Source organism: Mustelus asterias, chromosome 1 (assembly GCF_964213995.1).
Source record: "Mustelus asterias chromosome 1, sMusAst1.hap1.1, whole genome shotgun sequence".
Taxonomy (NCBI): domain Eukaryota; kingdom Metazoa; phylum Chordata; class Chondrichthyes; order Carcharhiniformes; family Triakidae; genus Mustelus; species Mustelus asterias.
The window spans coordinates 196226624-196253044 of record NC_135801.1 but is presented as its reverse complement, the minus strand read 5'-3'; the positions used below and the strand labels follow the sequence as shown (position 1 = coordinate 196253044).

Here is a 26421-nt window from a genome sequence, read left to right as displayed (position 1 = left end):
GATGTGAGTGGGAGTGAGAGGTGTTACTCTGTAAACATTGATGTGAGTGGGAGTGAGAGGTGTTACTCTATACAAACATTGATGTGAGTGGGAGTGAGAGGTGTTACTCTATATAAACATTGATGTGAGTGGGAGTGAGAGGTGTTACTCTGTAAACATTGATGTGAGTGGGAGTGAGAGGTGTTACTCTATATAAACATTGATGTGAGTGGCAGTGAGAGGTGTTACTCTGTAAACATTGATGTGAGTGGGAGTGAGAGGTGTTACTCTGTAAACATTGATGTGAGTGGCAGTGAGAGGTGTTACTCTATATAAACATTGATGTGAGTGGCAGTGAGAGGTGTTACTCTGTAAACATTGATGTGAGTGGGAGTGAGAGGTGTTACTCTATATAAACATTGATGTGAGTGGCAGTGAGAGGTGTTACTCTATATAAACATTGATGTGAGTGGCAGTGAGAGGTGTTACTCTGTAAACATTGATGTGAGTGGGAGTGAGAGGTGTTACTCTATATAAACATTGATGTGAGTGGGAGTGAGAGGTGTTACTCTATATAAACATTGATGTGAGTGGGAGTGAGAGGTGTTACTCTGTAAACATTGATGTGAGTGGCAGTGAGAGGTGTTACTCTGTAAACATTGATGTGAGTGGGAGTGAGAGGTGTTACTCTATATAAACATTGATGTGAGTGGGAGTGAGAGGTGTTACTCTATATAAACTTTGATGTGAGTGGGAGTGAGAGGTGTTACTCTGTAAACATTGATGTGAATGGGAGTGAGAGGTGTTACTCTGTAAACATTGATGTGAGTGGCAGTGAGAGGTGTTACTCTATATAAACATTGATGTGAGTGGCAGTGAGAGGTGTTACTCTGTAAACATTGATGTGAGTGGGAGTGAGAGGTGTTACTCTATATAAACATTGATGTGAGTGGGAGTGAGAGGTGTTACTCTATATAAACATTGATGTGAGTGGGAGTGAGAGGTGTTACTCTATATAAACATTGATGTGAGTGGGAGTGAGAGGTGTTACTCTATATAAACATTGATGTGAGTGGGAGTGAGAGGTGTTACTCTTGTACTCACCAATGTGAAGCACGACTTGTTTGACAGTTGGCTGGAAGAGCTCAGCAATGGCCTCTGGAGTCATTCTCAGCATCCCCTGGGAGGACCACTTCACCAGCTTACTGCTGTGGGCACATGGAGAGAAACAGCCTCTCAGAATAGGGTTCAGGGCAGTGCGCAATCACCAGTGGCCAACATGTGGGGAACCCAGAGCTTCCGGAAGAGTGGCTTCCTGAAGCTGGTGCTCCTGAGGTCAATGCCCACCCTAGGCTGTGACTGGGTCCAGGACTCACCACAGGAAATGACCCACTGACAGCTCATTAACATCACAGTATTGTGCTGTGATTGGCTGCCTGAGCTGGCGTGCTGGTTGACATTGCTCTGTGTGAACAGGGCATTGAGGAACGGCTGGAGATGAAGGTGGGAATGAGCTGGACATTTGTGTTTGGTGTTACAGCTTACAAACTGATTTGGGAGCAGTGTAAAGGAAGTAGACAAAAGGCGGGTAACTACAGGCCGGTTAGAACAAAGAACAAAGAATAAAGAACAATACAGCACAGGAACAGGCCCTTTGGCCCTCCAAGCCCGCGCCGCTCCCTGGTCCAACTAGACCATTCTTTTGTATCCCTCCATTCCCACTCCGTTCATGTGGCTATCTAGATAAGTCTTAAACGTTCCCAGTGTGTCCGCCTCCACCACCTTGCCTGGCAGCGCATTCCAGGCCCCCCCCACCCTCTGTGTAAAATACGTCTGTAGTTGGGAAAATGCTGGAATCCATCATTAAAGAAGAAATAGCAGGCCATCTGGATAAGAATGGTTCGATCAAGCAGACGCAGCATGGATTCATGAGGGGAAAATCGTGTTTGACGAACTTGTTGGATTTTTATGAAGATGTGACTAGTGCGGTTGACGGAGGGGAACCGGTGGATGCGGTGTTTTTGGATTTCCAAAAGGCGTTCGATAAGGTGCCTCACAAAAGGTTGCGGCGGAAGATTGGGTCACACGGAGTTGGGGGTAAAGTGTTAGCGTGGATTGAAGATTGGCTATCCAACGGGAAGCAGAGTTGGAATAAATGGGTGCTTTTCTGGTTGGCAGATGGTAACTAGTGGCGTGCCGCAGGGATCGGTACTGGGGCCTCAACTGTTTACTATTTACATAGATGATCTGGAGGACGGGACCGAGTGTAGGGTAACAAAGTTTGCTGACGACACGAAGATAAGTGGGAAAGTGAATTGTGTGGAGGAAGCGGAAGGTCTGCAGAGAGATTTGAATAGGCTGAGAGTGGGCGAGGATCTGGCAGATGGAGTATAACGTTGGCAAGTGCGAGGTTATTCACTTTGGAAGAAATAATAGCAAATTGGATTATTATTTAAATGGAAAAAAATTACAACATGCTACTGTGCAAAGGGACCTTGGGGTCCTTGTGCAGGAGTCACAAAAACTCAGTCTGCAGGTGCAACAGGTGATCAAGAAGGCAAATGGGATGTTGGCATTTATCGCGAGGGGGATAGAACATAAAAGCAGAGATGTCTTGCTGCATCTGTACAGGGCATTGGTGAGGCCGCAGCTGGAATACTGTGTGCAGTTTTGGTCCCCTTATTTGCGAAAGGATATATTGGCCTTGGAGGGAGTGCAGAGAAGGTTCACCAGGTTGATACCGGAGATGAGGGGTGTAGATTATGAGGAGAGATTAAACAGATTGGGTCTGTACTCGTTGGAGTTTAGAAGGCTGAGGGGTGATCTTATAGAGGCATATAAGATAATGAAGGGGCTGGATAGGGTAGAGGTGGAGAGATTCTTTCCACTTAGAAAGGAAACCAGAACTAGAGGGCACAGCCTCAAAATAAAGGGGGGTCAGTTTAGGACAGAGTTGAGGAGAAACTTCTTCTCTCAAAGGGTGGTGAATCTCTGGAATTCTCTGCCCACTGAAGTGGTGGAGGCTACCTCGCTGAATATGTTTAAGTCACGGATAGATGGATTCCTGATCGGTAAGGGAGTTAAGGATTATGGGGATCAGTCGGGTAAGTGGAACTGATTCACTTCAGATCAGCCATGATCTTGTTGAATGGCGGGGCAGGCTCGAGGGGCCAGATGGCCTACTCCTGCTCCTATTTCTTATGTTCTTATGATACTTGTTACCTGTTCTTTTTGAGTGCGGTCTCCACGCTGTGGCCTTTATACTTTCTGTAATAGTCGATGAAGGAGAAGGGTAAGGAGATGTTGAGGGGATTAACTCTCTTGGGGGAAGCTGTTCTTTTTCGGGCCTCAAAGGCTATCATCAAATCCACCCAGGCTGCCGGCCGCTTCACCTTAAAACGCTCGATATAATCAGTGCCAAAGATCTGGCACAACATCTTCTCAAAGGCGAGGTCCACTCCGACAGCTCCGTACGGTCCTCCTGTGAGAGAGGGGACAGTGTAGACAGTTAGACACCGGAGAGACGGGATTATCCACGCAATCCACCCCGTGTTTCACAGCGGCGGGGCTGGCCGCTATTGGCCAGGGGCGGAATCTTCTGGTTTCCCATTGAATCACAGAATTCCTACAGTGCAGAGGAGGCCATTCGGCCCACCAGGTCTGCACCGACCACAATCCCTCCCATGCCTTATCCCCATAACCCCATGTATCTACCCTAGTTAATTCCCCTGACACTAAGGGGCAATTTGGCATGGCCAATCCACCGAACCCACACATCTTTGGACCGTGGGAGGCAACTGGAGCACCCGGAGGAAACCCACGCAGACACGGAGAGAACGTGCAGACTCCACACAGACAGTGACCCAAGTCGGGAGTTGAACCCAGGCCCCTTGTGCTGTGAGGCAGCAGTGCTAACCACTGTGCGGCTGTGCTGCCCGTGGTGGAGGTGTGCTGTCAGCAGGACCGGAAGATTCCGCCGGCGTGAATGGCCGGAAAATTCCAACCAAGATGTTTAAAGTTTATTTATTAGTGTCACAAGTGGGCTTACATTAACACTGCGATGAAGTTACTGTGAAAATCCCCTAGTCGCCACACTCCGGCGCCTGTTCGGGTAACACTGAGGGAGAATTTAGCATGGCCAATGCACCCTAACCAGCACGTCTTTCAGACTGTGGGAGGAAACCGGAGCACCCGGAGGAAACCCATGCAGACACGGGGAGAACGTGCAGACTCCACACAGACTGTGACCCAAGCTGGGAATGGAACCCGGGTCCCTGGCGCTGTGAGGCAGCAGTGCTAACCACTGTGTCACCGTGCCCCCGGGAATCGAACCCGGGTCCCTGGCGCTGTGAGGCAGCAGTGCTAACCACTGTGTCACCGTGCCGCCCTGGGTCCTTGGCGCTGTGAGGCAGCAGTGCTAACCACTGTGTCACCGTGCTGCCTTGCTGTCAGATGTAAGCTGTGGGCCTCTCTCTCTCTCCTTGGAATCGGAATGTCATGAGTTCAATCCCATTCCAGAGACTCCAGCACACCATCCAGGCTGACACTTCAACAGAAAGTAGCATTGTGGGAATATTCCTAGGCCAATAATCCCGACCCCTGGACTAATTTTCTGGATGGTTGTAAAATCCCGTCTGGTTCACCAATGGGAAGATGCTGCTACGGGGCAGGAGGTAGGTGAGGAACAGGAGGGGAACAGGATAGATCCGTGAGGGACACTAGTGCAGGAGCAGGGAGGGAAGCCATTACAAATGATTCTCTGGCTATGGTCCGATAGAGAAGAATGAGAGCAGGTGAGAGCAGTCCCAGCCAGCTGGACGACAGTGGGAGAGGAGCTGGAGGAGGAGGGTGTGGTCACCATATCACAGGCTGCAGACAGCTCGAGAGGGACGAGGAGGGAAGGGGAACCTTTGTTCCAGTCACACAGGATTTGATAAGAGGCTGTTTCAGGACTGTAGCAGGAACCTGACTGGATGCAACTGCAAGTTTCAAAATGAAATTGGATAAATGATTGAAAAGGAAATACTTTTCAGGTTGTCACAGAATCATAGAAACTGACAAAATAGATGATGCTATCACTTCCTCACTTCCTCATTACCAGGGAGGTGGTGGCATCGTGGGGTTGTCGCTGGACAAGTAACCCGCAGACCCAGGGTAATGCTCTGGGGACCCAGGTTCGAATCCCATCACGGCAGATGGTGACATTTCAATTCAATCCAATTTTGGTGGCATGGTGACACAGTGGTTAGCACTGCTGCCTCACAGTGCCAGGGACCCAGGGCAGCACGGTGGCACAGTGGTTAGCACTGCTGCCTCACAGCGCCAGGGACCCGGGGCAGCACGGTGGCACAGTGGTTCGCACTGCTGCCTCACAGCGCCAGGGACCTGGGTTCGATTCCCGGGGGCACGGTGACACAGTGGTTAGCACTGCTGCCTCACAGCGCCAGGGACCCGGGTTCGATTCCCGGGGGCACGGTGACACAGTGGTTAGCACTGCTGCCTCACAGCGCCAGGGACCCGGGTTCGATTCCCGGGGGCACGGTGGCACAGTGGTTAGCACTGCTGCCTCACAGCGCCAGGGACACGGGTTCGATTCCGGCCTTGGGTGACTGTCTGTGTGGAATTTGTACGTTCTCCCCGTGTCTGCGTGGGTTTCCTCCGGGTGCTCTGGTTTCCTCCAACAACCCGAAAGACGTGCTGGTTAGGGTGCATTGGCCATGCTAAATTCTCCCTCAGTGTTACCCGAACAGGCGCCGGAGTGTGGCGACTGTGGGATTTTCACAGTAACTTCATTGCAGTGTTAATGTAAGCCTACTGGTGACACCAATAAATAAACTTAAACTCAATAGAAATCTGGAATTAAAAGTCCAATGATGACCATGAAACCATTGTCGATTGTCGGAAAAACCATCTGGTTCACTCATGTCCCTTTAGGGAAGGAAATCTGCCATCCTTACCCGGTCTGGCCTACATGTGACTCCAGACCCACAGCAGTGGGTCTTCAATGCCCTCAGGGATGGACAGTAAATGCTGACCCAGCCGGCGACGCCCACATCTCATAAACAAATTTTTAAAAAATCCTCCTCCAACTGCCATTCAAAATGTTTTGTGGAGTTCACTCTTGTCACCTTTTCAAGAATCTTGCCATCTCATTGGCTGACCTCAGAAAGCTGCCTTTTCCGGCTGAATCTACCGATGTGGTTTATAAAACTGAAAGGAGTAATGGATCCAAAGCTGACCCTTGGAGGAGCACTGCTGCAAACTAGCTCCCTGTCTGAAACTCATCCGTCCACTGCTTTCTGTCACTGAGCCAATTCTGCATCCAAACTGCCATTTCCCCCTTCACAAGCCTCCCGTACTGCCTGCAGAGGGAGGGCAGCGGGGGGGGGGGGGGGGGGGGGCGGGGGTGACTGATTGACTCTGGGACATTTCTGGTACGAGAGACTAGAACCAGAGGGCAGAGCCTCAGGCTAAAGGGACGATCCTTTAGAACTGAGATGAGGAGGAATTTCTTCAGCCAGAGGGTGGTGAATCTGTGGAACTCTTTGCCGCAGAAGGCTGTGGAGGCCACGTCATTGAGTGTCTTTAAGACAGAGATAGATAGGTTCTTGATTGGTCAGGGGATCAGGGGTTATGGGGAAAACTACTTTCTCAGGAGGTTAAGGAAATCTGGCATGTCGGCTACGACTCTCCTCAACCTTTACAAGATGCACCATAGAAAGCATTCTTTCTGGTTGTATCACAGCTTGGTATGGCTCCTGCTCTGCCCAAGACCAAAGAAACTACAAGGGGTCATGAATGTAGCCCAATCCATCACGCAAACCAGCCTCCCATCCATTGACACTGTCTACACTTCCCGCTGCCTCGGCAAAGCAGCCGGCAGAATTAAGAACCCCACGCACGCCGGACATTCTCTCTTCCACCTTCTTCCTTCGGGAAAAAGATACAAAGGTCTGAGGTCACGTACCAACCGACTCAAGAACAGTTTCTTCCCTGCTGCCATCAGACTTCTGAATGAGCCTACCTTATAATTAAGCTGATCTTTCTCTAAACCCTAGCTATAACTGTAACACTACATTCTGTACTCTCTCCTTTCCTTCTCTATGAACGGTATGCTTTGTCTGTAAAGCGCACAAGAAACAATACTTTTCACTGTATACTAATACATGCGACAATAATAAATCAAATCAAATCAGCACGGCACGATGGCAGGGTGGCACAGTGGTTAGTACTGCTGCCCCACAGCGCCAGGGACCCGGGTTCGATTCCTGGCTTGGGTCACTGTCTGTGCAGAGTCTGCACGTTCTCCCCGTGTCTGCGTGGGTTTCCTCCGGGTGCTCCGGTTTCCTCCCACAGTCCGAAAGACAGGCTGGTTAGGGTGCATTGGCCGTGCTAAATTCTCCCTCAGTGTAACCCGAACAGACGCCAGAGTGTGGCGACTAGGGGATTTTCACAGTGACTTCATTGCAGTGTTAATGTAAGCTTTACTCGTGACTAATAAATAAATAAACTTTAAATCAAATCAATGAAAAGGCTGGAGAATGGGGTTGAGAAACTTATCAGCCATGATAGAATAGTGGACCGACTTGATGGGCCAAATGGCCTAATTCTGCTCCTATATCTTATGGTCTTATGATTTCGCACCGTGAGTGATTCTGGGCTGAGGATTCTGGTGCTTCTGTCAGTTCATCAAACAGCCACTGGGTGGTGCCAAATCTCCCGGCCCAGCCCGGCCTTGCTTTCTGCCATTGGGCCTGTGCCAGATTCCTGCAGCCTTGCAGCAAGATTAAGACAAAAAGAAAACCCACCCTGCAAGTACTTTTGTCTGTGTTTTTAAAGACAATTCTCTCTCTGATACAAATGTCTTTCACATCCTATCAGGAAGAGGCAGGGCATGTGTTCCTGGCCTTGAAATGCACGGGTCAAGAGTTCAAATCCCACGATGGCAATTCATACAACACGAAAGAGGGCCATTTGACCCATTATGTCACTGCTAACCCTTTCCTAGAGATATCATGCCTCTGGCTCTCTGGCCAGTGAATTCAATAAGTTGATATGGGGACCTGGCACCCAGAATGTCGTGAAAACTAAATAGGTTTACTCATGTCCTTCAGATATGTCCCTACCTGGCCTGGCCTGGGTGTGCCGCCAGACACTTTCTGAGCTGGCTCTACAAGGCACTCAGTTTCTGTGATAGAAACTAGAAGCAGGAGGAGGCCATTCGGCCCTTCGAGCCTGCTCTGCCATTCATTTGATCCTGGCTGATCATCAAATTCCCCCCATCCCACCATATCCCTTGATCCCTTTAGCCCCAAGAGCTATATCTAATGTGACTTTTAAGGGGCGTTTGTGAGTTTTAAGGGGTGTCTTGACAAATACATGAATAGGATGGGAATGGAGAGATATGGTCCCCGGAAGGGTCGGGGGTTTTAGTTCAGTCGGGCAGCATGGTCGGTGCAGGGTTGGAGGGCCGAAGGGCCTGTTCCTGTGCTGTAATTTTCTTTGTTCTCTGTTCTTTTGTTCCAATTCCTTCTTGAAATCGGACAATGATTTGGCCTCAGCTACATTCAGTGGGAGTGAATTCCACACATTCACCACCCTCTGGGTGAAGAAATTTCTCCTCACCTCAGTTCTAAAAGATTGGCACAACAGTTAGCACTGCTCCCTCACAGCGCCAGGGACCCGGGTTCAATTCCCAGCTTGGGTCACTGTCTGGGTGGAGTCTGCACGTGCTCCCCGTGTCTGCGTGGGTTTCCTCCGGGTGCTCCGGTTTCCTCCCACAGTCCGAAAGATGTGCTGGTTAGGGTGCATTGGCCGTGCTAAATTCTCCCTCAGTGTACCCGAACAGGCGCCGGAGTGTGGCGCCTAGGGGTTTTTCACAGTAACTTCATTGCAGCGTTAATGTAAGCCTACTTGTGATACTAATAAATAATCTTTATCCTCAACAAAGAACAAAGAAAATTACAGCACGGGAAGAGGCCCTTCGGCCCTCCAGGCCTGCACTGACCATGCTGCCTGACTTAATTAAAACCCCCTATCCTTCTGGGGACCATATCCCTCTATTCCCATCCTATTCCTGTATTTGTCCAGACGCCCCTTAAAACTTACTATCGTATCCGCTTCCACTACCTCCCCTGGCAACGAGTTCCAGGCACCCACCACCCTCTGTGTAAAAAAATCTGCCTCGTACATCTCCTTTAAACCTTGCCCCTCGCACCTTAAACCTGTGCCCCCTAGTAATTGACTCTTCCACCCTGGGAAAAAGCTTCTGACTATCCACTCTGTCCATGCCTCTCATAATCTTGTAGACTTCTATCAGGTCGCTCCTCAACCTCCGTCGCTCCAGTGAGAACAAACCAAGTTTCTCCAACCTCTCCTCATAGCTAATGCCCTCCATACCAGGCAACATCCTGGTGAATCTTTTCTGTACCCTCTCCAAAGCCTCCACATCCTTCTGGTAGTGTGGCGACCAGAATTGAACGCTATATTCCAAGTGCAGCCTAACTAAGGTTCTATAAAGCTGCAACATGACTTGCCAATTTTTAAACTCAATGCCCTGGCCGATGAAGGCAAGCATGCCGTATGCCTTTTTGACTACCTTCTCCACCTGCATTGCCACTTTCAGTGACCTGTGTACCTGTACACCCAGATCCCTCTGCCTATCAATACTCCTAAGGGTTCTGCCATTTACTGTATATTTCCTATCTGTATTCGACCTTCCAAAATGCATTACCTCACATTTGTCCAGAAACTCCATCTGCCATCTCTCCGCCCAAGTCTCTAACTGATCTATATCCTGCTGATCCTCTGATGGTCCTCATCGCTATCCGCAAACCCACCAACCTTTGTGTCATCCGCAAACTTACTAATCAAACCAGTTACATTCTCCTCCAAATCATTTATACATATTACAAACAGCAAAGGTCCCAGCACTGATCCCTGAGGAACGCCACTTGTCACAGCCCTCCATTCAGAAACGCACCCTTCCACTGCTACCCTCTGTCTTCTTTGACCGAGCCAGTTTTGTATCCACCTTGCCAGCTCACCTCTGATCCCATGCGACTTCACCTTCTGCACCAGTCCGCCATGAGGGACCTTGTCAAAGTCCATGTAGACAACATCCACTGTCCTACCCTCATCAATCATCTTCGTCACTTCCTCGAAAAACTCCATCAAGTTAGTGAGACACGACCTCCCATTCACAAAACCATGTTGCCTCTCGTTAATACGTCCACTTATTTCCAAGTGGGAGTAAATCCTGTCTCGAAGAATCCTCTCCAATAATTTCCCTCCCACTGACGTAATGCTCACCGACCTGTAATTACCAGGATTATTCCTGCTACCTTTCTTAAACAAAGGAACAACCTATAATCCCTAGTTCTGGACTCCCTCATCATTGGGAACATTCTTTCTGAATCAACTCTGTCTAACCCTGTTAGAATTTTATAAGTTTTCATGAGACTCCCGCTCACTCTTCTAAACTCCAGTGAATATAATCCTAACCAATTTAGTCTCTCCTCATACGACAGATCTCCCATCCCAGGAATCAGCCTGGTAAACCTTCGCTGTACTCCCTCTATAGCAAGGACATCCTTCCTCAGATAAGGAGACCAAAGCTGCATGTAATGTTTTCACACAGGCCCAGTACATACTCAGGGTAAGGTGGAATAAGCAGTAAATGTGCTGTTGTTCTAACGCTAAAAAAGAAGTTATTATAACTTGTGAGATCTTCCCACGAGATAGGATGTAGACGAACCTTCGTCATTGTATTTATGAAGGAAAAGGATTATCCAGTGAACAGGTTAAATGTCCAAAGATGTGTAGGTTAGGGGGATTAGCCATGGGAAATGCCCGGGGTTACGGGGATACGGTGGTGGTTGATAAGATGCTCTGTCAGAGAGTTGGTGCAGACCCGCTGGGCTGAATGGCCTCCTTCCGCACTGTAGGGAGTCTATGTTTGTCCGAGAATCCTCCAAACTGTGCCGGCCATGGGGCCCTCTCCCCTTGGAGTCAGAATGTCAGGATGTCAAACCCCACTCTGGAGATCCCAATCCAGGCTGACAGTGTCAGCGCAGTGCTGAGGGAGAGCTACACTGCTGGAGGAATGCACATGCCTCGCAGGTGAATTGGAAGAGTGGGGGAATTGCCCTGAACTGACTTCACTGAAACAGATGATTGTGTTGCTGTTTATGGGATCTTGCTGTGCAGAGTTTTGCTGCCACTACTCCCCCCCGGCCTCTCCCTCTGTAACCCGCTGCCCTCCTCCAACAAGCCGACATTATTACTGTGACTACACTTTAAATATTTGATTGGCTGGAAGAGGACATCCTGAGGTTGTGGAAGGCGCTATAGAAATGCAGCTTCTATTTAGCTGTTATTTCAGCATCATTTCTAAATAACTAGGAGTTTGAGGTGAAGCTGCCTCCCTCAGGGAGCAGGGCGCAAGGAACGGGGTGCGGGGAGCGGGGTGCGGGGCGCGGGGCGCGGGGCACGGGGAGCGGGGAGGGGGAGCGGGGAGTGGGGCACAGTGCGCGGGGATCGGAGCACGGGGCGCGGGGAGCGGGCGTGAGCAGCGGAGCGCGGGGCATGGGGTGTGGAGATCGGGGCCCGGGGAGCATGGCGCAGGGAGCGGGGTGCAGGGCGCGAGGTGCGGGGAACGGGGCGCGGGGAGCAGGCAGCGGGGTGCGGGGTGACGGGCGTGGGGCACGGGGAGCGGGGAGCAGGGAGGGGGGCAAGGGGAGTGGGACATGGGGCACAGGGATCGGAGCACGGGGCGCGGGGAGTGGGCGCGGGGCACGGGCATCTGGGCATGGGGTGTGGGACATGGAGATCGGGGCGTGGGAAGCAGGGCGCGGGGAGTGGGGCGCGGGGAGTGGGGCGCGGGGAGTGGGGCGCGGGGAGCGGGGCACGGGGAGCGGGGAGCAGGGAGGGGGGCAAGGGGAGTGGGACATGGGGCACAGGGATCGGAGCACGGGGCGCGGGGAGTGGGCGCAGGGCACGGGCATCTGGGAGTGGGGTGTGGGACATGGAGATCGGGGCGTGGGAAGCGGAGCGCGGGGAGTGGGGCGCGGGGAGCGGGACACGGGGAGTGGGGAGCGGGACACGGGGAGCGGGACGCGGGGAGCGGGGCACGGGGAGCAGGCAGCGGGGTGCAGGGAGCGGGCAGCGGGGAGTTGTTCTGTTCAGGCTCTCTGTGCTCCCACTCAGCCTGGTGGCCAGGCTGGTCTCATAGCTTTCACCTGATGCTTTGTAGAGCTCCTTCAGGGTGCCCTGGGGCTGCTCGATCTGGTGAACGGTGAGATCAACAGTGCCTCCGCCACAGTCAGCCACGATGTAACGGTCACCTGGAGAAGGACAGAGGGAGGGTCAGTGCAATAGCCACGTCCATCAGTCAATCCATCAAACAGAGAGAGGGAGAGAGAATGGGGCACAGGATGAGAGATTTGATTTGATTTGATTTATTATTGTCACGTGTATTAACATACAGTGTAAAGTATTGTTTCTTGCGCGCTATACAGACAAGGCATGCCATTCATAGAGAAGGAAAGGAGTGCAGAATGTAATGTTACAGTCATAGCTAGGGTGTAGAGAAAGATCAACTTAATGCAAGGTAAGTCCATTCAAAAGTCTGACGGCAGCAGGGAAGAAGCTGTTTTTGATTCGGTTGGTACGGTGACCTCAGACTTTTGTATCTTTTTCCCAACGGAAGAAGGTGGAAGAGAGAATGTCCGGGGTGCGTGGGGTCCTTAATTATGCTGGCTGCTTTGCCAAGGCAGCGGGAAGTGTAGACAGAGTCAATGGATGGGAGGCTGGTTTGCGTGATGGATTGGGTTACATTCACGACCTTTTGTAGTTTCTTGTGGTCTTGGGCAGAGCAGGAGCCAAACCAAGCTGTGATACAACCAGAAAGAATGCTTTCTATAGTGCTTCTGTAAAAGTTGGTGAGGGTCGTAGCTGACATGCCAAATTTCCTTGGTCTTCTGAGAAAGTAGAGGCATTGGTGGGGCTTTCTTAACTATAGTGTCGGCATGGGGGGACCAGGACAGGTGTTGGTGATCTGGACACCTAAAAACTTGAAGCTCTCGACCCTTTCGAGAGAGAAAGGGAGAGAGAGAGAGAATGGGGCACAAGATGAAAGAGAAAGAAGAAGAACAGTCACAGAACCAGAGAGAGCGAAAACAGGTTACAAAACTAGAGAGAGAGAATGGAGTACAGGATGAAAGAGAAAGAGAGAGAAAGAGCCAAAACAGGATACAGGATGAGAGAGAAAGAGAGAGAGAGAACAGTAACAGAACCAGAGAGAGAGAGAAAACAGGATACAAAACTGGACAGAGAGAATGGAAGACAGGATGAAAAGACAGAGAGATCAGGGTACAGGATGAGTTAAAAAGTTTATTTATTAGTGTCACAAGTAGGCTAACATTAACACTGCAATGAAGTTACTGTGAAAATCCCCTTGTTGCCACACTCCGGCGCCTGTTCGGGTACACTGAGGGAGAATTTAGCATGGCCAATGCACCTAACCAGCACAGCTTTCAGACTGTGGGAGGAAAGCGGAGCACCCGGAGGAAACCCATGCAGACACGGGGAGAATGTGCAAACTCCACACAGACAGTGACCCAAGCCGGGAATCGAACCTGGGTCCCTGGTGCTGTGAGACCGCAGTGCTAACCAGTGTAAACAGGATACAAGACTAGAGAGAGAGACAAGTCACCAGGATCCGATGAACTGCACGCTAGGGTTTTAATCGGAGTGGCCCATTGGGTGAAATTTTTTGTAACTCGCTAAATTCCAGGAGAGTACCGGAAGATTGGAAAACAGCCAATGTGACAGCCTTGTTCAAAAAGGAAGAAAGGCAGAAGGCAGGAAACTATAGGCCAGTTAGTTTAACATCTATTATTGGTGAGACGCTGTAGACAATAATCAAAGAGGAAATAGCTGATAATTTAGGAAAGCAGAATATACTCAAACCTGGTCAACATGATTTTATGAAAGGAAAACCATGTTTGACAAATTTGCTCGAATGCGTTGAGGATGGAGCAGGGAGAGTAGATGGAGGGGAACCTGTAGATGTAGCATATTTCGATTTCCAAAAGGAATAACATTTGATAGGCTGAGGAATCGAAGGCTATGAGGAAATGGCACGGAAAAGAAGCTGAAAAGTAACGTTTATTTATTCGTCACAAGTAGGCTTACATTAACACTGCAATGAAGTTATTGTGAAAATCTCCTGAGGCCGGTATGGATCCGCCATGATCTTATTGAATGGCGGGGCAGGCCAGAGGGGCCTGGAGGCCAATCCCTGCTTCCATTTCTTGTGTTCTTGTGAGAGAGGGAGAATGGGATACAGGAAGAGTGAAAGAGAGAGGGGGTAGAATCGAGAGTAAACCGCTCTTTAACCTGTTTCTTCTCCAGTGGGTATCAGTCCAGCATTGAGTGACTCATTAAAACCCAGAGCCCCGTGGCTTCGCTCTGTGTGGGGTCAATGTCCCTTCCATCCCCAGGCAGCGAGGATCCAACACCGGGTTAGTCAATCAGCAAACCCTATTGGTCAGGGACTGGCAGTGATTCTCTGAGTGTGAGTGTCAGAATGTCAGAGAGAGGGATGGTGACAGGGTTAGAGAGAGGGATGGTGACAGGGTACGGAGAGAGGGATGGTGAGTGGGGTTCGGAGAGAGGGATGGTGAGCAGGGTACGGAGAGAGGGATGGTGAGTGGGGTTCGGAGAGAGGGATGGTGAGCAGGGTACGGAGAGAGGGATGGTGAGCAGGGTTCAGAGAGAAGGATGGTGAGCAGGGTTCAGAGAGAGGGATGGTGAGCAGGGTTCAGAGAGAGGGATGGTGAGCAGGGTTCAGAGAGAGGGATGGTGAGCAGGGTACGGAGAGAGGGATGGTTCACAGGGTCGGAGAGAGGGATGGTGACAGGGTCAGAGAGAGGGATGGTGAGCAGGGTTCAGAGAGAGGGATGGTGAGCAGGGTTCAGAGAGAGGGATGGTGAGCAGGGTTCAGAGAGAGGGATGGTGAGCAGGGTTCAGAGAGAGGGATGGTGAGCAGGGTACGGAGAGAGGGATGGTGAGCAGGGTACGGAGAGAGGGATGGTGAGCAGGGTCGGAGAGAGGGATGGTGACAGGGTCGGAGAGAGGGATGGTTCACAGGGTCGGAGAGAGGGATGGTGACAGGGTCAGAGAGAGGGATGGTTGACAGGGTCAGAGAGAGGGATGGTTCACAGGGTCGGAGAGAGGGATGGTGACAGGGTCAGAGAGAGGGATGGTGAGCAGGGTACGGAGAGAGGGATGGTGAGCAGGGTATGGAGAGAGGGATGGTTCACAGGGTCAGAGAGAGGGATGGTGAGCAGGGTCAGAGAGAGGGATGGTGAGCAGGGTACGGAGAGAGGGATGGTGAGCAGGGTACGGAGAGAGGGATGGTTCACAGGGTCAGAGAGAGGGATGTTGCGCAGGGTCAGAGAGAGGGATGGTGAGCAGGGTCAGAGAGAGGGATGGTGACAGGGTCAGAGAGAGGGATGGTGACAGGGTCAGAGAGAGGGATGGTGACAGGTTCAGAGAGAGGTGGTGACAGGTTCAGAGAGAGGGATGGTGACAGGGTCAGAGAGAGGGATGGTTCACAGGGTCAGAGAGAGGGATGGTTCACAGGGTCGGAGAGAGGGATGGTGAGCAGGGTTCGGAGAGAGGGATGGTGAGCAGGGTTGGAGAGAGGGATGGTGAGCAGGGTACGGAGAGAGGGATGGTGAGAAGGGTACGGAGAGAGGGATGGTGAGCAGGGTACGGAGAGAGGGATGGTGAGCAGGGTACAGAGAGAGGGATGGTTCACAGGGTTTGGAGAGAGGGATGGTGAGCAGGGTACGGAGAGAGGGATGGTGAGCAGGGTACAGAGAGAGGGATGGTGAGCAGGGTACAGAGAGAGGGATGGTGAGCGGGGTTCGGAGAGAGGGATGGTTCACAGGGTTTGGAGAGAGGGATGGTGAGTAGGGTTCGGAGAGAGGGAGGGTGAGCGGGGTCAGAGAGAGGGATGGTGAGCAGGGTTCGGAGAGACTGATAGTGAGCAGGGTTTGGAGAGAGGGATGGTGAGCAGGGTACGGAGAGAGGGATGGTGAGCGGGGTCAGAGAGAGGGATGGTGAGCAGGGTACGGAGAGAGGGATGGTGAGCGGGGTCAGAGAGAGGGATGGTGAGCAGGGTACGGAGAGAGGGATGGTGAGCGGGTTTTGGAGAGAGGGATGGTGAGCAGGGTACGGAGAGAGGGATGGTGAGCAGGGTCAGAGAGAGGGATGGTGACAGGGTCAGAGAGAGGGATGGTGAGTGGGGTTCGGAGAGAGGGATGGTGAGCAGGGTACGGAGAGAGGGATGGTGAGCGGGGTTTGGAGAGAGGGATGGTGAGCAGGGTACGGAGAGAGGGATGGTGAGCAGGGTCAGAGAGAGGGATGGTGACAGGGTCAGAGAGAGGGATGGTGAGCAGGGTCAGAGAGAGGGATGGTGACAGGGTCAGAGAGAGGGATGGTGAGCGGGGTACGGAGAGGAGAAAAGTGAGGATCACGGGTCAGTACCTGTCTCCATCTCCGCCCACAGATCACCGACTCCGCTCTCCATCAGGAAGGTCCGACTCTGCCTCGATCGTCGGAGCTGTTCCCGAGCTGGAAAAGTCAGAGAACCAATCAAACCAATCCCAGACAGACCGGAACATCGGGAATCAGGATAGGCAACATGACTGAAACAGAAATAACATCTCCCTCGACACTGTCCCCATCAAACACTCCCGGGACAGGTGCAGCACAGGGTTAGATACAGAGTAAAGCTCCCTCTACACTGTCCCCATCAAACACTCCCAGGACAGGTACAACACAGGGTTAATACAGAGTAAAGCTCCCTCTACACTGTCCCCATCAAACACTCCCAGGACAGGTACAGCACGGGGTTAGATACAGAGTAAAGCTCCCTCTACACTGTCCCCCATCAAATACTCCCAGGACAGGTACAGCACGGGGTTAGATACAGAGTAAAGCTCCCTCTACACTGTCCCCATCAAACACTCCCAGGACAGGTACAGCACAGGGTTAGATACAGAGTAAAGCTCCCTCTACACTGTCCCCCATCAAACACTCCCAGGACAGGTACAGCACAGGGTTAGATACAGAGTAAATCTCCCTCGACACTGTCCCCCATCAAACACTCCCAGAACAGGTACAGCACGGGGTTAGATACAGAGTAAAGCTCCCTCTACACTGTCCCCATCAAACATTCCCAGGACAGGTACAGCACAGGGTTAGATACAGAGTAAAGCTCCCTCTACACTGTCCCCATCAAACACTCCCAGGACAGGTACAGCACGGGGTTAGATACAGAGTAAAGCTCCCTCTACACTGTCCCCATCAAACACTCCCAGGACAGGTACAGCACAGGGTTAGATACAGAGTAAATCTCCCTTCACACTGTCCCCATCAAACACTCCCAGGACAGGTACAGCACGGGGTTAGATACAGAGTAAAGCTCCCTCTACACTGTCCCCATCAAACACTCCCAGGACAGGTACAGCACAGGGTTAGATACAGAGTAAATCTCCCTTCACACTGTACCCATCAAACACTCCCAGGACAGATACAGCACGGGGTTAGATACAGAGTAAAGATCCCTCTATACTGTCCCCACCAAACACTCCCAGGACAGGTACAGCACAGGGTTAGATACAGAGTAAAGCTCCCTTCACACTGTACCCATCAAACACTCCCAGGACAGGTACAGCACGGGGTTAGATACAGAGTAAAGCTCCCTCTACACTGTCCCTTGTCAAACACTCCCAGGACAGGTACAGCGTGGGGTTAGGTACAGAGTAAAGCTCCCTCTACACTGTCCCCATCAAACACTCCCAGGACAGATACAGCACGGGGTTAGATACAGAGTAAAGCTCCCTTCACACTGTCCCCATCAAACACTCCCAGGACAGATACAGCACGGGGCTAGATACAGAGTAAAGATCCCTCTATACTGTCCCCACCAAACACTCCCAGGACAGGTACAGCACGGGGTTAGATACAGAGTAAAGCTCCCTCTACACTGTCCCTTGTCAAACACTCCCAGGACAGGTACAGCGTGGGTTTAGGTACAGAGTAAAGCTCCCTCTATACTGTACCCATCAAACACTCCCAGGACAGATACAGCACGGGGTAGGTACAGAGTAAAGCTCCCTCTATACTGTCCCAACCAAACACTCCCAGGACAGGTACAGCACAGGGTTAGATACAGAGTAAAGCTCCCTTCACACTGTCCCCATCAAACACTCCCAGGACAGGTACAGCACGGGGTTAGATACAGGGTAAAGCTCCCTCTACACTGTCCCTTGTCAAACACTCCCAGGACAGGTACAGCACGGGGTTAGATACAGAGTAAAGCTCCCTCTACACTGTCCCTTGTCAAACACTCCCAGGACAGGTACAGCGTGGGCTGAGGTACAGAGTAAATCTCCCTCTACACTGTACCCATCAAACACTCCCAGGACAGATACAGCACGGGGTAGGTACAGAGTAAAGCTCCCTCTATACTGTCCCAACCAAACACTCCCAGGACAGGTACAGCACAGGGTTAGATACAGAGTAAAGCTCCCTTCACACTGTCCCCATCAAACACTCCCAGGACAGGTACAGCACGGGGTTAGATACAGGGTAAAGCTCCCTCTACACTGTCCCTTGTCAAACACTCCCAGGACAGGTACAGCACAGAAATCATAGAAATCCTACAGTGCAGAAGGAGGCCATTCGGCCCATCGAGTCTGCACCGACCACAATCCCACCCAGGCCCTACACCCACATATTTACCCGCTAATCCCACTAACCTACGCATCTCAGGACTCGAAGGGGCAATTTTTAACCTGGCCAATCAACCTAACCCGCACATCTTTGGACTGTGGGAGTAAACTGGAGGATCCGGAGGAAACCCACGCAGACACGAGGAGAATGTGCAAACACCACGCAGACGGTGACCCGAACCGGGAATCGAACCCGGGACCCTGGAGCTGTGAAGCAGCAGTGCTAACCACTGTGCTACCGTGCCGCCCAGGGTTAGATACAGAGTAAAGCTCCCTCTACACTGTCCCCATCAAACACTCCCAGGACAGGTACAGCATGGGGTTAGATACAGAGTAAAGATCCCTCTATCCTGTCCCCACCAAACAGTCCCAGGACAGATACAGCACAGGGTTAGATACAGAGTAAATCTTCCTCTACACTGTCCCCATCAAACACTCCCAGGACAGGGACAGCACGGGGTTAGATACAGAGTAAAGCTCCCTCTACACTGTCCCCATCAAACTCTCCCAGGACAGGTACAGCACGGGGTTAGATACAGAGTAAAGATCCCTCTACACTGTCCCCACCAAACACTCCCAGGACAGGTACAGCACGGGGTTAGATACAGAGTAAAGCTCCCTCCACACTGTCCCCATCAAACACTCCCAGGACAGGTACAGCACGGGGTTAGATACCGAGTAAAGATCCCTCTACACTGTCCCCATCAAACACTCCCAGGACAGGTACAGCACGGGGTTAGATACAGAGTAAAGCTCCCCCTATATTGTCCCAGTTGAGGACTTGGTGAGAATGTGTGTGGGTAGCAGTCAGACAGTGAGATTGCCGGATTGGGTCAAATTATACGGAGACATTTTGGGGGATTGGGGAATGACCTGGGGTTCGATAGTGGGCAGTGGGTGCGCATTGAGGGATGTGTGGGTGGTATTAAGGAAGAGAGTGCGCTGTCTATTCTGGAGGGAAGTTATCCTCTCCAGTTTTGGACGCAGTGAATGTTGTTTGGAGCTGGGGTGTGTGTTGACGTGCGGCGTCTGGGGAATAGGCTGCGTGGGAGAAATATTTCATCAGCCCACCTCATTGAATCAGGAAGTCCGATATTGTTGTTTCCCTGACAACATATCCTGAGGGAAATGGCCAATCAGTTGACACGTCTTATTTTGGTTCAGGTCTCGGAGGCCTGCTGATTAACCCCTGCCTAATACTTACTGACCCCAACCAGAGGCTTTGCTCATTTACTCACTGGCTCTGAAGCAATTATTGCCCAGTCCTAATTGCCTTTATCTTTGACAAATAGTGAAGCTTTTCCCTCGCAGACAGGCCTTTAACCCAGCAGATCAGGAAAACACGAATAGTGCTGTGATAGTACGGAACGATGGAGGGAGTGCCGCACTGTCAGAGGGTCAGTGCTGAGGGAGTGCTGCACTGTCAGAGGGTCAGTGCTGAGGGAGTGCTGCACTGTCAGAGGGTCAGTACTGAGGGAGTGCTGCACTGTCAGAGGGTCAGTACTGAGGGAGTGCCGCACTGTCAGAGGGTCAGTACTGAGGGAGTGCTGTACTGTCAGAGGGACAGTACTGAGGGAGTGCTGCACTGTCAGAGGGTCAGTACTGAGGGAGTGCTGCGCTGTCAGAGTTTCAGTACTGAGGGAGTGCTGCACTGTCAGAGGGTCAGTACTGAGGGAGTGCCGCACTGTCAGAGGGTCAGTACTGAGGGAGTGCTGTACTGTCAGAGTTTCAGTACTGAGGGAGTGCTGCACTGTCAGAGGGACAGTACTGAGGGAGTGCTGCACTGTCAGAGGGTCAGTACTGAGGGAGTGCTGCACTGTCAGAGGGTCAGTACTGAGGGAGTGCTGCACTGTCAGAGGGTCAGTACTGAGGGAGTGCTGCGCTGTCAGAGTTTCAGTACTGAGGGAGTGCTGCACTGTCAGAGGGACAGTACTGAGGGAGTGCTGCACTGTCAGAGGGTCAGTACTGAGGTAGTGCTGCGCTGTCAGAGTTTCAGTACTGAGGGAGTGCCGCACTGTCAGAGGGTCAGTACTGAGGGAGTGCTGCACTGTCAGAGGGACAGTACTGAGGGAGTGCTGCACTGTCAGAGGGTCAGTACTGAGGGAGTGCTGCACTGTCAGAGGGACAGTACTGAGGGAGTGCTGCACTGTCAGAGGGTCAGTACTGAGGGAGTGCTGCGCTGTCAGAGTTTCAGTACTGAGGGAGTGCTGCACTGTCAGAGGGTCAGTACTGAGGGAGTGCCGCACTGTCAGAGGGTCAGTACTGAGGGAGTGACGCACTGTCAGAGGGTCAGTACTGAGGGAGTGCTGCACTGTCAGAGGGTCAGTGCTGAGGGAGTGCTGCACTGTCAGAGGGTCAGTACTGAGGGAGCGCCGCACTGTCAGAGGGTCAGTACTGAGGGAGCGCCGCACTGTCAGAGGGACAGTACTGAGGGAGCGCCGCACTGTCAGAGGGACAGTACTGAGGGAGTGCAGCTCAGTCAGAGGGTCAGTACTGAGGGAGCGCCGCACTGTCAGAGGGTCAGTACTGAGGGAGTGCTGCACTGTCAGAGAGTCAGTGCTGAGGGAGTGCCGCACTGTCAGAGGGTCAGTACTGAGGGAGTGCTGCACTGTCAGAGAGTCAGAACTGAGGGAGTGCTGCACTGTCAGAGGGTCAGTACTGAGGGAGTGCTGCAATGTCAGAGGGTCAGTACTGAGCGAGTGCTGCACTGTCAGAGGGTCAGTACTGAGGGCGTGCTGCACTGTGAGAGGGTCAGTACTGACGGAGTGCTGCACTGTCAGAGGGTCAGTACTGAGGGAGTGCCGCACTGTCAGAGGGTCAGTATTGAGGGAGTGCTGCACTGTCAGAGGGTCAGTATTGAGGGAGTGCTGCACTGTCAGAGGGTCAGTACTGAGGGCGTGCTGCACTGTCAGAGGGTCAGTATTGAGGGAGTGCCGCACTGTGAGAGGGTCAGTACTGAGGGAGTGCTGCACTGTCAGAGGGTCAGTACTGAGGGAGTGCCGCACTGTGAGAGGGTCAGTACTGAGGGAGTGCTGCACTGTCAGAGGGTCAGTGCTGAGGGAGTGCTGCACTGTCAGAGGGTCAGTGCTGAGGGAGTGCTGCACTGTCAGAGGGTCAGTGCTGAGGGAGTGCTGCACTGTCAGAGGGTCAGTGCTGAGGGAGTGCTGCACTGTCAGAGGGTCAGTACTGAGGGAGTGCTGCACTGTCAGAGGGTCAGTACTGAGGGAGTGCTGCACTGTCAGAGGGTCAGTATTGAGGGAGTGCCGCACTGTGAGAGGGTCAGTACTGAGGGAGTGCTGCACTGTCAGAGGGTCAGTACTGAGGGAGTGCTGCACTGTCAGAGAGTCAGTACTGAGGGAGTGCTGCTCTGTCAGAGGGACAGTACTGAGGGAGTGCTGCACTGTCAGAGGGTCAGTACTGAGGGAGTGCTGCACTGTCAGAGGGTCAGTACTGAGGGAGTGCTGCACTGTCAGAGGGACAGTACTGAGGGAGTGCTGCACTGTCAGAGGGTCAGTATTGAGGAAGTGCTGCACTGTCAGAGGGTCAGTACTGAGGGAGTGCTGCACTGTCAGAGGGACAGTACTGAGGGAGTGCCGCACTGTCAGAGCGTCAGTACTGAGGGAGTGCCGCACTGTCAGAGGGTCAGTACTGAGGGAGTGCTGCACTGTCAGAGGGTCAGTATTGAGGAAGTGCTGCACTGTCAGAGGGTCAGTACTGAGGGAGTGCTGCACTGTCAGAGGGACAGTACTGAGGGAGTGCTGCACTGTCAGAGAGTCAGTACTGAGGGAGTGCTGCACTGTCAGAGGGTCAGTATTGAGGAAGTGCTGCACTGTCAGAGGGTCAGTACTGAGGGAGTGCTGCACTGTCAGAGGGTCAATACTGGGGGAGTGCTGCACTGTCAGAGGGATAGTACTGAGGGAGTGCCGCACTGTCAGAGGGTCAGTACTGAGGGAGTGCCGCACTGTCAGAGGGTCAGTACTGAGGGAGTGCCGCACTGTCAGAGGGTCAGTACTGAGGGAGTGCCGCACTGTCAGAGGGTCAGTACTGAGCGAGTTCGATCTTCCTTTGTGCCAGGTATGACTCAAACCAATGGAGAGTTCCCCCTGATTCCCATTGACTCCAGTTTTGCTGAGGCTCCTTGTTGTCACACTCGGTCAAATGCAGCCTTGATGTTCAGGGCTGTCACTCTCACCTCCGCTTTCTCTCTCCCTGTCTCTGTGTCTCTCTCCCTGTCTCTCTCTCTGTCTCTCTGCCACTTTCTCTCTCTCCCACTTTCTCTCCCACTTTCTCTCTCTCTCTCTCTGTCTCTTTCTCTCTCTCTCTCTGTCTCTCTCCCACTTTCTCTCCCACTTTCTCTCTCTCTCTCTCTGTCTCTTTCTCTCTCTCTCTCTGTCTCTCTCCCACTTTCTCTTTCTCTCTGTGTCTCTTTCCCTCTCTCTCTCTGTCTCTCTCCCACTTTCTCTCTCTCTGTCCCCCTGTGTCAGGTGCTCGAAGGGCTGAATGGTTTCACACCTCTGCGTGCCTGTGCTGTTGGGGTTTTGGGCAGTTGGTGAAATGGGGAGTTTGGATGAAGTGTTTGACCTTGCCGGAAGCTGGACACGACGGGATTATCCGGTCCGTATCCATTGGTCACCTCGTTCCCGCTTAGCTCAATGAGTTGGTGGAGTCTGAGCTTCCTGCAGTAGATTGAAGCTGCCTCCGGTTCCAGGGCGATAAGCAACTGCTCCGGGTATTCACGAGAGGCTAAGCCAGCCTGGACACAGATAGACAGAGTGTGAGAGAGAGAGGGAGCGAGAGAGGGAGAGAGGAGCAGAGGGAGAGCGACAGAGACAGTGGAGAGGGATGGAATGAGAGAGAGACAGAGACACGCAGAGAGAAAGAGAGAGACAGAGAGCGAGATAGGAACAGAGGGACAGAGGGAGACAGAGATAGCGGGAGGGGGAGAAAGAGAGAGAAACAGGGAGTGGCAAAGAGAGGGCAGAGAAAGAGAGAGAGGGCATAGAGAAATGAAGAGAGAGAGAGAGACAGAGGAAGGAAAACAGACAGAGGAAGAGACAGGGTGAGAGAGAGAGAGAGGCAGAGACAGTGGGAGAGAAGTGAGACAGAAGAGAGAGACAGAGGAGGGAGAAAGGGAGATAGATGGAGAGGGAGAGACGGTAGAGATAGAGACAGAGAGAAAGACAGTGGGAGAGAGAAGGAGGGAGACAGAAAGAGAGAGAGAAACAGATATTGAGTCTGATCACATTGCCATTACTGTTACTATGACACATACATTATCCAGCAAATATCAAGAATGTACCCTATCAGCTGGCTTTCTATCGTACACTCCCACCTTCATATGATCAAATCCACCCATAGCCAGAGACATCCACACCCTGTCAAAGAATTTAAATGTGGAGATGCCGGCGTTGGACTGGGGTAAACACAGTAAGAAGTTTAACAACACCAGGTTAAAGTCCAACAGGTTTATTTGGTAGCAAAAGCCACACAAGCTTTCAGAGCTCCGAAAGCTTGTGTGGCTTTTGCTACCAAATAAACCTGTTGGACTTTAACCTGGTGTTGTTAAACTTCTTAAAGAATTTAAAAACAGCTCTGCTGTCTCTCTCTATCGCTGATCTCACTCTCTCCATTATCACTCATATTCTCTGATCTCTCTCAACCATCTCTCTCTCTGCTATCACTGTCTGCTAACTCTCTCTCTCTCTGTTCAGCCTCTCTGACCTCTTTGATTTCTCTCTCTTATTGCTGTCTGCTAATTCTCTCTATATTCAACCTCTGATTTCTCTCATAAGAACTAGGAGCAGGAGTAGGCCATCTGACCCCTCGAGCCTGCCCCGCCATTCAATAAGATCATGGCTGATCTTTTCATGGACTCAGCTCCACTTACCCACCCGCTCACCATAACCCTTAATTCCTTTACTGTTCAAAAATGTATCTATCCTTGCCTTAAAAACATTCAATGAGGTAGCCTCAACTGCTTCTCTGATTTTTCTCTCTGATTTCTCTACTTTCTCTCTCTGATTTCTCTCTCTGATTTCTCTCACTTCTCTCTGTGATTTCTGTCTCTGATTTCTGTCTCTGATTTCTCTCTGATTTCTCTCTCTGATTTCTCTTTCTGATTTCTCTCTGATTTTGCTGATTTCTCTGATTTCTCTCTGATTCCTCTGATATCCCTCTCTGATTTCTCTCTCTGATTTCTTTCTCTGATTTCTCCCTCTGATTTCTCTTTCTGATTTCTCTCTCTGATTGCTCTCTTTGATTTCTCTCTCTGATTTCTCTGACCTCTCTCTGATTTCAGTCTCTGATTTCAGTCTCTGATTTCAGTCTCTGATTTATCTCCCCGATTTCTCCCTGATTTCTCTGATTGGTCTCTGATTTCTCTGATATCTCTCGCTGATTCCTCTCTCTGATTTCTCTCTCTGATTTCTCTCTGATTTTCTTTCTAATATCTCTCTCTGATTTCTCTGACTTCTCTCCCTGATTTCTCTTTCTGATTTCTCTCTGATTTCTCCCTGATTTTGCTGATTCCTCAGATTTCTCTCTCTGATTTCTCTGATATCTCTCTCCGATTTCTTTCTGATTTCTCCCTCTGATTTCTCTCTGATTTCTCTCTGATTTCTCTCTCTGATTTCTCTGATATCTCTCTGATTTCGCTCTCTGATTTCTTTCTCTGATTTCTCCTCTGACTTCTCTACCTGATTTCTCTCTGATTTCTCCCTGATTTTGCTGATTCCTCTGATTGCTCTCTCTGATTTATCTGATATCTCTCTCCGATTTCTCTGTGATTTCTTTCTCTGATTTCTCCCTCTGATTTTTCCCTCTGATTTCTCCCTCTGATTTCTCTCTCTGATTTCTCTGATATCTCTGATTTCTCTCTCTGATTTCTCTGATATCTCTCTCTGATTTCTCTCTCTGATTTCTCTATCTGATTTCTATGATTTGTCTGATTTCTCTTTCTGATTTCTCTGATACCCCTCCCTGATTCCTGTCTGAATTGAGCAGTGATTATTGACGTGCTATTGTTCCTCACCAGATACGCAGCTTCCCTCATGAATTGTTTGGCTGGTTGTTTCCAGATTGCTGGTACAGTGATTACCCAACGCACATCATCAGTGTCCAGCGCGATCGCAAACTGGTCGTTCAGCTCCTGTTAACGTACAAATATAAACTGTTCCAGAGGAGGATGCGGAAAGTAGCTCACACAGCAGAGAGAACAAATGTCTATTGGTGTAGGTTAAACTCACACGTCCATATGTCAATCTGGCACAACCACCCTGACCGTATCACTCACTCAGAGCTGGATAGATGGGTGTTGCCAGTTTGGAGACAACTCATTCGGGAACTTAAGGTGAAGGAACCCTTAGGGAGCAGTGACCACAATATGATAGAATTTACCCTGCAATTTGAGAGGGAGAAACTGAAATCAGATGTAACGGTATTACAATTAAATAAAGGTATCTACAAAGACATGAGGGAGGAGCTGGCCAGAGTTGATTGGAAAGGGAGCCGAGCAGAGAAGATAGTGGAACAGCAATGGCAGGAGTTTTTGAGAGTTATTCGGGAGGCACAACAGAAATTCATCCCAAGGAGGAGGAAACATGCTGAGGGGAGGACGAGGCATCCATGGCTGACG

The 26421-nt window shown here is 51.2% G+C and overlaps 1 protein-coding gene across 1 annotated transcript in view; it reads right to left on the bottom strand.

The window, feature by feature from the left end:
- LOC144505314 (heat shock 70 kDa protein 12B-like) overlaps positions 1 to 26421 on the bottom strand; it is a 68945-nt gene that overhangs the window by 10395 nt on the left and 32129 nt on the right. Inside the window, exons 7-12 of the mRNA XM_078231466.1 lie at positions 25819 to 25935; positions 23370 to 23541; positions 16537 to 16623; positions 12219 to 12323; positions 3202 to 3460; positions 1084 to 1187 (exon numbers count right to left, since the gene is read on the bottom strand). Coding sequence (XP_078087592.1) covers positions 1084 to 1187; positions 3202 to 3460; positions 12219 to 12323; positions 16537 to 16623; positions 23370 to 23541; positions 25819 to 25935 — 844 coding nt within the window. The remainder of the gene's footprint in view (positions 1 to 1083; positions 1188 to 3201; positions 3461 to 12218; positions 12324 to 16536; positions 16624 to 23369; positions 23542 to 25818; positions 25936 to 26421) is intronic.